The sequence below is a fragment of the Myxocyprinus asiaticus genome, chromosome 23 (genome assembly GCF_019703515.2).
Source record: "Myxocyprinus asiaticus isolate MX2 ecotype Aquarium Trade chromosome 23, UBuf_Myxa_2, whole genome shotgun sequence".
NCBI classification, from domain to species: domain Eukaryota; kingdom Metazoa; phylum Chordata; class Actinopteri; order Cypriniformes; family Catostomidae; genus Myxocyprinus; species Myxocyprinus asiaticus.
Window position 1 is genome coordinate 13,589,220 of NC_059366.1, and position 13,573 is coordinate 13,602,792.

Consider the following 13,573-nt stretch of genomic DNA (forward strand, 5'->3'; position numbering starts at 1 on the left):
ACACACACACACACACACACACACACACACACACAGTCACCATCAGTAACTCATACACATTCAAAGACAGTAACACAATGCATTTCTTACAGGAAACAGGGGGTGTAGCACCTCAGCATACATTACAAGCAAACATTTATTAATTAGGAAGACTAACAAAGAATAAAGGTAAGATGCAATAAACAGACCAGAAGCATAGAGCATGCAAAATTGCAGTCAAATAGGATTTTTGGTCTTTAAAAAATGAGATTTAAAAAGAAATGAACCCAATGAAGAATGAAATATAAAGTAAAATACAAAAGATAAGAAAGACATATTAAACAAAACTGTAGGACTATGAAAAAAAACAAAAAAACAAAAACAAAACATGTGGTTTAACCTCACACTGAGGGGACTAATTTAACTCGTTTGCATTAAGTATAGATGTGGGGCCCATATTGTTACATAACACTAATCATCTATCACTGTTTATATCATGCATAATTCTTTCTTTAGTTTAGACTGAGATTCCTATTGTAACAATTCACATTTTATAGTTTTGCATAACAGTACACAGAAACCATAGCTACTACTATGCATCCTTTGTGAAAAACGCAATGTTTCTTTGCCATGAAAAGCGATTGCTAGAATTCCTTAGCAAATCTCCCCACCAAGCATTCAAACATAAAGCCATGTGTCTCGACGTATGTAAATGCACTAGCCGTAACCCAATAAAAAAACGGCATTTTAATGCATGTAAATGTGCTGTACCCTCTCTAAGCCCATCTGATTGGTGTTTCTAGGCTGATCTGCATAAATAAAATCCTGTGTGTCCAGAATACAGCCTGGGATCTGCGAGTTAGAACAGGCAAATGGGCAAGGATCAACTCAACGACAACGATCAGGTATGAGAAGACAGAAACAGAGGATTTTTGCTCCCTGAATAACTGCGATGTAAAGGAGCATGGGTCTCTCAAATACAGAAACCACACTTAAATATAGTTATCACTGTGGCTGAAAAACACATTCAACTCCCACTAGATACTATTTCTATCACCACGGATGATGTATGGCGAATAATTATTCAACAGCAACTGACATCACAAATGGGTATGGAGAGCACTACCTAAAACGCTCATAAAGTAAATAAGAAATAAAAAGTGCAGATGGGGGAAATAGGTGTAAAAGGTTTGGAAGAGAGGCAGACTGGAGATCTAGGGTGGTTTCATGTTTACCTTCTTCATGTTAGTGCCCACACAACTCTTGGCCTCCTCTTTGAACTGTGGTAATCTGCAGAAACAGTTCAAAAAATAAATCTTGAGAGTTCTTTGCATGTGTTTATGATATATTCATAACAGTGTTTCCTACATGATCCTGTTTTTGCAGGACAACCAGCAAAAACAACGCATCAAAGATGTGTTGTCTATTTATTGTCTTTTAATTATTTTGTGGCAACCACATTCAGTTTATTTCATTTCAATGCAGAATACAGGCTGAGCTAAAACAGAATTTATTTTGCTGTGGTGCTGTCACTGAAAAGTGGTCTAGGAAACAGTGATTCATAATCTTACTATTATTTTACTATTCAATGGAAACCCAAAGAAAAATTATGCTTAAATGCACTTCTGTCTCTTAATCAGTGGTTCTCAATTGGTGGATCGCAAGACTGATTGGGTAACGGACACCAGGGAAAATACAATTCTAAATGCAAATAACCATATAATTATACAAAGTTATAATTAATAAAATAAATTAGTAAAATAAATAGGCTCACATTTTAAAAGGGAGGAGAAAACATGTTCAATACCTCATGTTGTTTATGTCAAAGGCTCAAACTCTACAGTATTTTAGTGCAAATTTGTGCAAAATTCATCTGTCACTTGGTAACAAAACTATGTATTCAATTGCAACAAGGATAAACTTGATTTGTGTCGACCACAAAATGTTTCGTGCAGTGAATTATTGGCTGCCGTGAGCATGAAACCATCACAATTCAAAAATCATTTAGAAACTAAACGTTTATTCATTTTACCTATTCTACCTTGGGCCTATGCAGTTTAAGGTAATGTAAATAAATGTCACTGTTTGAATATTTGTATTTGTTTATTTTTGAATGATTAACAATTTTGGTACTGTGTTGGGTCAAAGTCTTTCTAGCAAGTCAGTCCACTGTCGGCCATCTTTGGAACACTCCAGGGAGGCTATTTCCAGTCATGAAAGTGTGCATCTCCTATCTACTTGAATGGGTGAACAACGAAATGTAAAAAATGGTTGGTCAAGATTAATATCAAAGAACATATTTTAAATCAGCAGTAAAATCTGATAAAACTGGTATCATAAATTGCGCTGCTTTACCTCATATTATGCTAAAAAATGTAATTTTCCTGGCTTGTATAGCTAATATGCATGCGCATTCTTGAGTTGATTGACAGGTGATGTCTGTATCTAAAAGGTATTTGGCTATTTTACATGTAAAGTGGGACTTCCTTTCTACATCCGTTGACCATTGGGTGCAAGCTCCTTGGTTGGGCGTTCCAATTTCTCCCATTCATTTAAATAGAAGAGGCCCGTCTCTGATAAATAAAAAAAGTCTCTGGCTGGGTAACCTCTCGATGTCCAATGGGGGTTCTGAAACAAAGACATTTTTAAACCACTGCTCTAATTAACCACCAACAAAAATGCCACTTTTGCTTTCGTGCCTCAAAATTTTAAGTACATTTACTTAGGAGTCAGATCTAGTTCTCAAAACTGCCGTAAAATTAACACCTTGTGAATTATCATTCCAAGAATCCTCACCGGAACCAAAACGGCGGAGGTAATATGTCCAAAAAGCCACCATCTTTGTTCCCAGGGCATGACTTTTGACCCAGTGTGCTGGTTCATTAGCCGAATTAGATGGATGATGTTCACAGCTGCAAAAGGCATTGTGTGCAGTGTGTGTGTGTTGTGTGGACACTACTGCTTTTCCTCGAAAGAGATGTCACTGCTTGCACAGGCAGGCTGGGAGAGAGACGGGTCCTGATGTTAACTCTGCTCTGTGTTAATGGAGTGTTGTCTTGCTGGCTTGATTATGGGATGATCTGTGAGTCCAACAGATTAACATCCCTAATGCTTTCAGCAGGCTGCTTAAGCCTCCTTCTGAGCACTCAATAAGATCTGCTGTTCATTACTCAGGCTCTCTCGACCATACACACACACTCACACTACATCCACTGCTTATTACCCTTAGGCACACACAGAAACACACACACACTCGTTATTAAGGCCTTTCACACCCTCATTGTGAAGGCAACATGGACAAGAGGGTCTAAGCAATAAGAACGTGCACAATGGGAGCGGCAAACTTAGGTGGTGTGCATTTGGTGTGTGTGTCTATATCACAGATTAAAAGGTGTCATCAGCTATAATTAAAAATTATAAATCAATGCAGTTCATATAAATGAGGCTTATAGTGCATGCAGTTATAATAACAAATAGAGAACCTTTACATGGTTTGTAATTCAGGTCAAAACACTGTAATTTTATTCAGATGATTTTCCTCAATGCAAAAATAGGATCTGTTCCTCTTTCATTTAGTTTTTCATAAGATACTGTATTTTGTCATTACGTCTTTGTTCTGCATATGTGTGTGTGCGCGTGCGACCGCACGTGTGTATGCATGTCTGTACGTGCCTAATCTATATGCAGATGGTAGAGTGAGATGTGTTCCATGGTCTCATCCCCTCATCTGTGCAGGATGTGACTGGAAGTCTAATGCAAGTGGATATGCAACCTCTGATAAATGCCACACCATAATCATGTTATTGCATTACAGCAGCAGTACACTACGTCCTGCATGGCAAGATGAAGGGCTTTCCGCTTACAATTACACCACATTATTGTGCTATGTGTTAGCCTATATATACCAAGTCAGAACTAAAATTTAAAAGCATACATTTCTAGATTTTATATGATTAATGCTACAAGGCCTTAAGAAATCAAAACGATCTGTTAAATACAGAGATATACCTAGGGATGGGAATAAAGAAATGGTTTATTTTCAGAACTGGTTCAGTTTTTTTTTTTTTTATAAAAAACTGGAAAATAATGAGATGTTTTTTTTTATTTTTTATTAAATGATTTTCAAGATGTTTGGTTCTGTTAACGGTCTGCATTTAACGCCAATGCATACAGTACTAAAACATTCAGACTGTGCTTCCTGCACCACTATTCACTCAAACCAGCCCATCTGGCACCAACAATCATCCATGCGATTATCTAATCAGCCAATCAGGTGGCAGCAGTGCAGTGCATAAAATCATGCAGATACGGGTAAGGAGCTTAAGTTAATGTTCACATCAACCATCAGAATGGGGAAAAATTTGGTCTCAGTGATTTAGACCGTGGCATGATTGTTGGTGCCAGATGGGCTGGTTTGAGAATTTCTGTAAATGCTGATCTCCTGGGATTTTCACACACAACAGTCTCTAGAATTTACTCTGAATGGTGCCAAAAACAAAAAACATCCAGTGAGCGGCAGTTCTGCGGATGGAAATGCCTTGTTGATGAGAGAGTTCAACAGAGAATGGCCAGACTGGTTTGAACTGACAAAGTCTACAGTAACTCAGATAACTGCTCTGTACAATTGTGGTGAGAAGAATATAATCTCAGAATGCTATTCAGAGATGCGGGTTGGCGCTGTTTTGGTGGCACGAGGGGGACCTACACAATATTAGGCAGGTGGTTTTAATGAGAATTAAAACTGAGAATTTATTGGTGAGAATTTATTGGAAAGTACAACTTTTTTATAGAAATATGCAACATTGTTGCATTTCACCTTGTTTTGAAATGCAATATTCTTGTGTCATTTTGATATACAAATGACATTTTTTTTTTTTAGGAAATATTTAAGTTTCCAATTCCTTCAAGAGTAATTAGCCTTGCTTTGCTTTGCCAGAGACTGCAGCTTTCACCTGTCCTTGTGTGTTTGTTTGTGTGTGTGTGTGTGTGTGTGTGTGTGTGTGTGTGTAGCTGAAAACCTCCGGAGGTAATTGAAAGAGGCCTGAGAGTGAAACCAGAGCCTGTTACGGAGACAGACCCAGTTCCTGTTGTGTTTGGTCTCAGGTTCGGTTTGATTATGTGAACAGCAAGAACACGACTCTGTTCCTAATCCCCATCCCCTCTTCCCTTTCTTTTCGTTCTCTCTCTCTAGTTACCTGGAGAAGAGCAGCTGCACCACGTCCACCAGTGTGTGTTCAGCTGACTTTCTCAGCAGCTCTGTGATGAGAAAAGGGCAAAAGAACAGAAAAAAACAATGAAGAGATAGAGAAGGAAATGTTAGTCCAGAGGACAAGAGCAGCACTTCGGGGGTTCTGAGTCCAGTCTGTGTTTGGTCAGGATTAGTGCAGAAGTTTATCACAGTCCTGAGAGCACAGGACTACCAACTGAGGGAGGCAGATTCAAACACTGAGCAGTTCCTGGTTCAGGCTGATCAGCAAAATGTTTTTTTTTTTTTTTCAGTTTTAACTTACCACTTAATCTCATTTCAAAGCATATACGGAAACAGGACTGCATGATTTCACAAACAGACTCGTTGGTTAGATGGGCTCCTACTGGAGTCAGCAGCAGAGTTCTCAAAACCTGGATATATAAAAACAATAATTTATACAGAAACCACTTAGCAACATTTAAGACTAATGTTTTTTTTTTCTTTTTTTCTGCATATAACAGCATGGCTTTGTAGCATACAATCATACTAATATATACAGTGCACTGTATGCAAATAATAGGATAACAAGGAATGTATCGATACAAAATTTGTGTGTAGAGACCAAATCCGATTATTTAGAACAACATTTGCTGAAACCGACCTTGATTAAAATCACTGATAATTAATTACTCAACTTTCTACATGTCTTCCATGTTGCAGAATAAATGATCTCCGTTATAAACAAAACATTAACATTAAATTCATGTTAACTGAATAGCTTCTTGTTAGGCTCACATTAAATTGGTAAGGTTTCTTAATTTTTTTTAACTAACAGTAAATGGATTCTGAACAGCCTCGTTAGGCTCACATTAAGTTATTAATACAGTAAGATTTGTAGGCTAGTTGTCTGATGCTTTTTTCCACCCCCTTTAGACAGGAAATAATCAGCCCTGTTCATTGGCTGTTTTTAAACAATCAGCTAATGAATGTTAATTGAGATAATTGCTTTTATCGGCAGATACTAATTGGCTGAAACATCACTGAACTTCTAAGGATGACCTACTATTTTTGCTAAAATATGCAGTATATAACAAAGCACACTGCATTAGATACTGTATCCCACAATACAATGCGCTTGACTTCACCTTCCATTTTCTAGTGTGACTGATGAACCAGATTTTTACAATTCCCAAAACTTTTCGACTCCTCATTTGATTGGACTGTCAAGAGTTAAGATAATTTTACACAAAATTGGTTAAAGATGATAACTGGAGCCCACTCACCGAATGAAAAATGAAATATAATGAGGTCAGACATAGTGATAACAACATAGCTTACTACTGTTTGAAGCGTTCATTGTGCAATAATGCCCACTGTTTCACTTTTTCTTTTTTTTTTAAGAAGTCACTTTCAAGGCAAGTCAGTCCACTCAGCCGTGATCTTGGGAATCGGCCTGGATACAAGCAACATAAAATTACAGCACCTATCTACTTGAATGGGGAAAGACTTGATTGATTGGTTAAGATTATGATCAAAGAACATATTTCAAATCAGCAGTAAAATCTGACAACACTGGTATCATAAATTGTTCTTCTTAAGCTCAGATCACGCTAAAAAACCCTCTTTTTCAGGCTGGTCCAGCTAATGCGCAAGCACGTTCTCGAGTTGACTGAAAGGCAATGTCTGTATCTAAAAGGTGATTGGCTCTTTTACCTGTAAGGCAGGACTTCCTTTTCTACATCCGTCATTTTGGACGTTCCAATTTCTCACATTCATTTTAATACAAGTGGTTCGACTCGGGTTAAATAGTCTCTGGTATATACCTGTATATACTGAACAGCATTCAGTATGTAGCAAGCTAGTTTTCCATTCCGAACATGTCTTTCCAACTTAGCCCTCTAAAAATAAATGGCCTACTTCAAAAATGTATGTTTGTGTATTTTTTTGTTTTGTTTTGCTTTTGTTTATTAATTATTATTTTTTATATTTGACTTTTTGTAATTTTCTTTTTATGTAACTTTTTTGGCAGTATAAACACAACTGTGCAACATGTCGGAGCACAGCGGCTTGTGTGATTTAAGTGTGTTACCTGAAGGATTTTCATCAGCACCACCTCATCACTCGCAGGGTCAGTACCCACAAATCTCGCATGTGTGACAGCGTCGGCCATGTTCTCGATGCCCTCTGCTGCCCCTTCATGATTGGCATCTGTGGAGGACAGCCACAGCTAACTTTAAAAAAAAAATATACCCTAATATATTCCCTCTCACTCTCTCATTAAAAAGTCTGATTCTCAGCCAAATAAGTTGTACATGGGTCAAAATAACATGACTATGGTTACTTAATTAATCTTACACAATTAACCTGGTCACCGGTTCATCCCCCACATCGCTATTAACTGACCACGCTCTGTGTGAAGAGCACCAAACAACCATCTGACATCTAATCACAGTGCTTTTCTGGACGGCCTGCTAAATCGGCTGTCTTGGCAACGATGTTTTGAAACCCAAGCGGGGCCATATATCAGGCTGGAGCCGGGCTGCTTTTCTTTCCCATCACCTTTAAAGAGCATTTCATTAACTAATAAGTGCAGGCTACCTGGGGAGGAGGCCGTGGCTGTGACTGCAGGTAAAGCCTTGACGTAAGAGTGCATTCCACTTACTAGCAAGCAAATAACACAGAGAGAGAGAGACTGAGACATGGACGGCCTTTACTCTGAACTCTGAGTGAGCACACGCATATTTATTCAGATCTAGGGCTTCAAATCAACCAGCTCTTTAATATTCACCTGGTCACTGAATTGGTAGTAGGGGTGGGCGATATATTGTTTAAAATGATCAGGATTATGCAAAACGCCACCATGTAGTATGAAATGGGCGTTTATTCTAAATCACTCAAAGATTAGCTATCATGCAACAGAGAGAAGAGAGATAGAGGAAGAGCTTGTGACGTGTGAAACTGACAGTCTGCTAAGCCACACCCCCTTTAGTTACATTTGCTAAAATGATCAAGCTTTCCTACGTGCATTTATTCTGCTGCTGTCATGACATGCTGAGAGAAGCAATGGGATTCAATGAATTACCTAAGGAATTGTTAAATAACATATAGACTAACTACTGCGTGTACTATATTTTGTAATTATATATAGTCACCAAAATAGTCTCCAGTACGCCATGGAAGGCTATATCCATAACGTGACTTTTGGCAAGAAAAGGTGTAATGGAGAGGTTTGCTTCAGAATCAAAGAAAATGCTTATGGTCAACTAAAAAGAGAAAAGCCTACTTTTTGGTTTGGATTGAAAAACAGATGTCAAGCAGATAAAATAGCATTCTTTAATCATTACATATTAATTTTAGACAGATTTGTCATGTACATTGTAATGAAACCATTCAAATAAAGAGGGATGGGAATCATAAGAAATTTCAGATTTTGATTCGTCTTATTGATTTAGGTTCATTTACAACTATTTTAGTTTACATGGAACAATAACCAAAAGTTTATCCGCATAGAAAAGCAGTGTGACCACTAAAATACTATTTAGACAACTTTACAGTCAAATAACACACATTTTTAACAGAAAATAATTTTTTCTAGTTATGCTCAGCCATAAAAGATTTCATCAGCTAGAATTTGCTTTTTGCAAGGACCATCTCTTTAAAACTTTTTAAAATGTTTATCCAATAATCAGGAATGAATTGGAAAGTCATGGAAATTCATAGAATCTTAAAATGCTATTGAAATTCATGGAAATTTCTATAGTGAATATAATTTTCTTTGTTTTGCTGAGCTATAAAATATTTTATCAGCTACAGTTTGCTTTTTGCAAGGACAATCTCTATCAAATATATATTTCTAAAACCAAAAATCATGAATGACTGGGAAAGGAAAGTCATAGAAATCCATAAGTAGTTTTGAGATAATAAATTGGAAATAAGAAATGCAATTCTTATTGGATTTACTGCCTTCAACAGTCTATTACCAAATGATGAGATCACTTCATATTTTTCATATACACAGAACAGATTCTTGCAAATGGTGTTCACACAGACTTTAATTAAGATATTGAATTAATTCACAAGCTTAAAGTACACATACAGTAACAATTCTGATTTATTTTGAGTTGGACATGATGAAATTAATGACTAGCAGTTCAGTAAGTTTTTGATTCACTTAAAAAAAAAAACAGCTAATAAGAGTCACTCATTCGGGAGGAAGCGTTGTATGTTTTGTGGTGTAGATTCAAAAGAACCAGCTCATAAGAATAATTTGTTCGGGAATCAGACTCCACTGGTTGAGCTGTAAGTTTTGCACTGTAGATTTAAAAGAACCAGCTCATAAGAGTCATTCGTTCGGTAATCAGACTAGTTGCACTGTATGTTTCATGGTGAAGATTCAAAAGAACCGGCTCATAAGAGTCAACCGCTCAGATATCAGACTACACTGTTTGTGCTGCTGATTTAATAGAGGTGTTGCAGTGCTGTTGAACGGTAGCGCAAGAAATACAGAGTATTTGAACATGGTGTTGTGTCCACATTGATGGAAGAATGCATGTTTGAGAACCGAAAGTCATGAAAATAATTTGGTTCCGGTATATTTAAAAAAATGACCAAGTTCTGAATAAGAGCCAGTTCTGGGTTCCCAAGCCTACAAATAAACACAAATTTATACAAAACTATAATGACTATTACAATGCAACTAAATTAGGCCTACCTTTACTTTGGACATTGTTTTAAGTCACAGGGATATTTTTAAGCTATTTTTATTAATTTTTTTCCAGCAGAATCATTTTTCTATAATGTATTCTGTCTGTCTTCTGTCATTACATTCCCTTGCACCTTTTATATATATATAAGATTTGTATTTGTACATACATATATATATATATTTTATCTCTGTCTTGTTGCTGTATTGTTTGTGTACTGGAAGCTTCTGTCACCAAGACAAATTCCTCGTATGTGTAAGCATACATGGCAATAAAGCTCATTCTGATTCTTATTCGGATTCTAATATCATGGTATGTATTATTATCAACCAAAAATGTTGATAAAACTTGCACTGTTTTATAGATTTTTGCTTATAAAATGGTGAAAAAAAAAAAAAAAAAAAAAAAAACAATGGTGTCAGGCCTGGATGCTGATTGGTCAATAATGCTTTCCAGAACTGCAAATATACAAAATACACAATTTCACCCCTAAAATGTATGTGTTCTTAAAATACAACTTTTAAGAGTTTGTAAATCAAGGTAATTAAATACTTTGAACATTCTCCTTTTTAGATTAGAATCCATATTTAACAAACAACCGAGTATTTATAGAGATAGAGAACTCGCTGACGTGGCACAACAACCAAGCGACTAAATTACAAGTGAAAATCTATCGGGTGACCATGAAGACTGGAATGGAACAGCCATGAAGAGGCAGGCCCACAATAAACACAGGACCCCCTTCCAAACAGCCGATCTCCACGGAAACAAGAGCCATAGTCTATTCAGCACAACATCAGAAGTCATCTAAAATACTAATCCTCACTTGGCACGGTCTACACAGCCAAGCGGGAGAGTCATTGTTGAAATTACTGAAATCTGGGTGGGGCTGGAGGGTCTTTGTGGATTGTATGAGAGTGTATATCAAAGAGGTTCAAACAGCTGTTGTGTACTAAAAGGTTGAGTAAAAGTACATTTCAGACAGCAGGGTGTCCCTTAAGTGAAAGAACTGCTCGTCACAGAAAAGGGTGCGTGTGTTTCCCCTGAAACTAGGCGTGCATGGGCGCCATTCTGGCTCTTCAAGACCATAAAAGATAAAAATGCCCTGTCTCGTCCATTACATTTGTTCGTCAGCTTCAATGGAGTGACTAACAAATGATCTTTGGTTTATTTTTTTAAATCCTTTCCTGGCATGTCACATCAAAATTGGGCAGGGTCAGAAATTAAACAGGGCTGAGGGCAAAAATGCCACCAAGTGACAAAAATGCCCCAGATAATTTAAATGCGATGGCCAAAAATGCCCCGGTAGTGAATAGCTATATATTTAATTATTTTGTCATCAAAAAAAAAATAAATAAATAGAAAAGCTCTGAAAATTCTATTAAATATATATATATATATATTATATATATATATATATATATATATATATATATATAATAAAAAAACACTTAAAAAAGGGATCACATCAAAATCTACAGAGACACAAAAAATAAAAAAAATAAAAAAAATGCCCTCATGAAGGTAAAAAAGCTACTGAAAATCAATTTCAGGGGTTAAAATATCACCACATTAACAAAAATTAAGAACATTTTTGACACTAAAAGTGCATACAGTATAATCTAAAAAACATATCTAAACATCATCTGTGGATGCATGAGCATTGGCTGTTGCAGTTTTCAGCAGGATAAGTGGCTCTGTAAGTGAGCCTTTGGTTTAAAGTACCGGCCTGGGAAAAAGAGTGGGAAAGGGAGAGTGGGAAAAATGGGATGTGGTTATCTGTCAATACGGCCATCCCCCCGAGCCCACCGACCTCAAGCCTGAGATTGAGGGGAATTAGCCTTCACCAAACGAATTCTCCAAGTGTGAGTGTGTGTGTGTGTGTGTGTTTGGTGACAGAGAGAGACCCCCCAGTGTGCGAGAGGGGCTTGGGTCTCACTGTACACAGTAAAAGAAAGAGGGAAAAACAGGAGAGCAGGCCTGGTGCTTTTGGGTGATAAAAAACAAAAAACAAAAAAAAAAAAATCACATGCTGTGACTCTCTGTGAGCAAGAAGAGTATTTGGTTTAATTGGTTGGCTTAAACAAAAGTTCGACACATGTGAAGAAAAGCTGGTCACAAAAACAAAGTGGTAATGTGGGGCAGGCAAATAACTAAGAATTCTTGGAGACCAACTCGAAATGAAACAGATCGCAGCATCTATATGTCTGACCAATAGATGGCAGTATTCAGTCTCTGTACTGTTACAGCAGTGAGTTGAACAGTCAATCCCCAAATACACTTCAATAAACTCCTGGGACTCAGCAGGTTTTTGTGACATTAAGTCCTAGTGCATCTTAGGGAGGACAACTGCTTTTCAGAGATTGCAATTGTTTGGGGGTTTGGCCATGACAACATCTTCTAATTGGTTTTTAGATAATATATGACATCACAATCAGCATATTATATATATATATATATATATATATATATATATATATATATATATATATATATATATATACACACACACACACACACACACACACACTACCGGTCAAAATTTTTGAAACACTTGACTGAAATGTTTCTCATGATCTTAAATCATTTGATCTGAAGGCGTATGCTTAAATGTTTGAAATGAGTTTTGTAGACAAAAATTTAATTGTGCCACCATAGTAATTTATTTCATTATAAAACTAAAATTTAATAAAAAAAAAAAAAAAAGTTTTTGAAATTGATGACTTGGACCAAATAATAAAGAAAAGCAGCCAATAAGTGCCCAACATAGATGGGAACTCCTTCAATACTGTTTAAAAAGCATCCCAGGGTGATACCTCAAGAAGTTGGTTGAGAAAATGTCAAGAGTACATGTCTGCAAATTCTAGGCAAAGGGTGACTACTTTGAAGATGCTAAAATATAACACAGTTTTGATTTAATTTGGATTTTGTTTAGTCACAACATAATTCCCATAGTTCCATTTCTGTTATTCCATAGTTTTAATGACTTTACTATTATTCTAAAATGTGAAAAAAAAATTATAATAAAGAATGAGTAAGTGTTTCAAAACTTTTGACCGGTAGTGTAAATATACACTGTACATGTATTTGTAATTTTCGTTTAATTTAAAATTCAAGTTATATGTGAGTCCAAATTAGTTTTTGAATCAATTGTATTTGACTGAATTTTCAAATTGTTTCTTGTAAAATAAGCATCTTAGGAACAATTTAGTGAGCTTTCAAAGCAGAGTATGAAGGCATGTTTTTTTTTTCTTCTTTTTTTCATTGTCCTCTGTAGGGGGCTTTAAGACTTCCTTCATGTTTCACCTAAAGGAGTGACACTACAAGTTACAAGTTAATTTACAAAGTTATTAGTCTCGTTATTACAATTTGTTGTGCTATTATAAGTTGTCCCTAAAACAGTAAAAAGATTATAAATGTTGGAAACACTCACTTTTGCCCATGATTACATAAACAGCACAATCAAGAAGTATAGAATCAACTTTATAGAAACATTATAGAATGAAATCAATCTGTAATATCTATCAAAATGTAGTTGAGAAAGTTCATGTATTTTCAGTGTAAGTTGAGATTTCTGTCCCAAAATGCTTATAAAAAAAAAATAATAATAATTTTGATTAGACTGGAGGGGGGGTCAGACAGCTTATAACTAAGATCCAAAGTGAGGACCCGTACATCACAGTGAGTTGTGAATCAAGCAGAG

General features: G+C 36.3%; 1 protein-coding gene across 2 annotated transcripts in view; it reads right to left on the bottom strand.

Moving 5' to 3' along the window:
* Positions 1 to 13,573, bottom strand: part of LOC127413491 (Golgi-specific brefeldin A-resistance guanine nucleotide exchange factor 1-like) — a 121,175-nt gene that overhangs the window by 33,504 nt on the left and 74,098 nt on the right. For both annotated transcript variants that reach the window (XM_051650671.1, XM_051650672.1), the window contains exons 5-8: positions 7,257 to 7,375; positions 5,490 to 5,598; positions 5,175 to 5,235; positions 1,215 to 1,269 (exon numbers count right to left, since the gene is read on the bottom strand). In XM_051650671.1, coding sequence (XP_051506631.1) covers positions 1,215 to 1,269; positions 5,175 to 5,235; positions 5,490 to 5,598; positions 7,257 to 7,375 — 344 coding nt within the window. The remainder of the gene's footprint in view (positions 1 to 1,214; positions 1,270 to 5,174; positions 5,236 to 5,489; positions 5,599 to 7,256; positions 7,376 to 13,573) is intronic.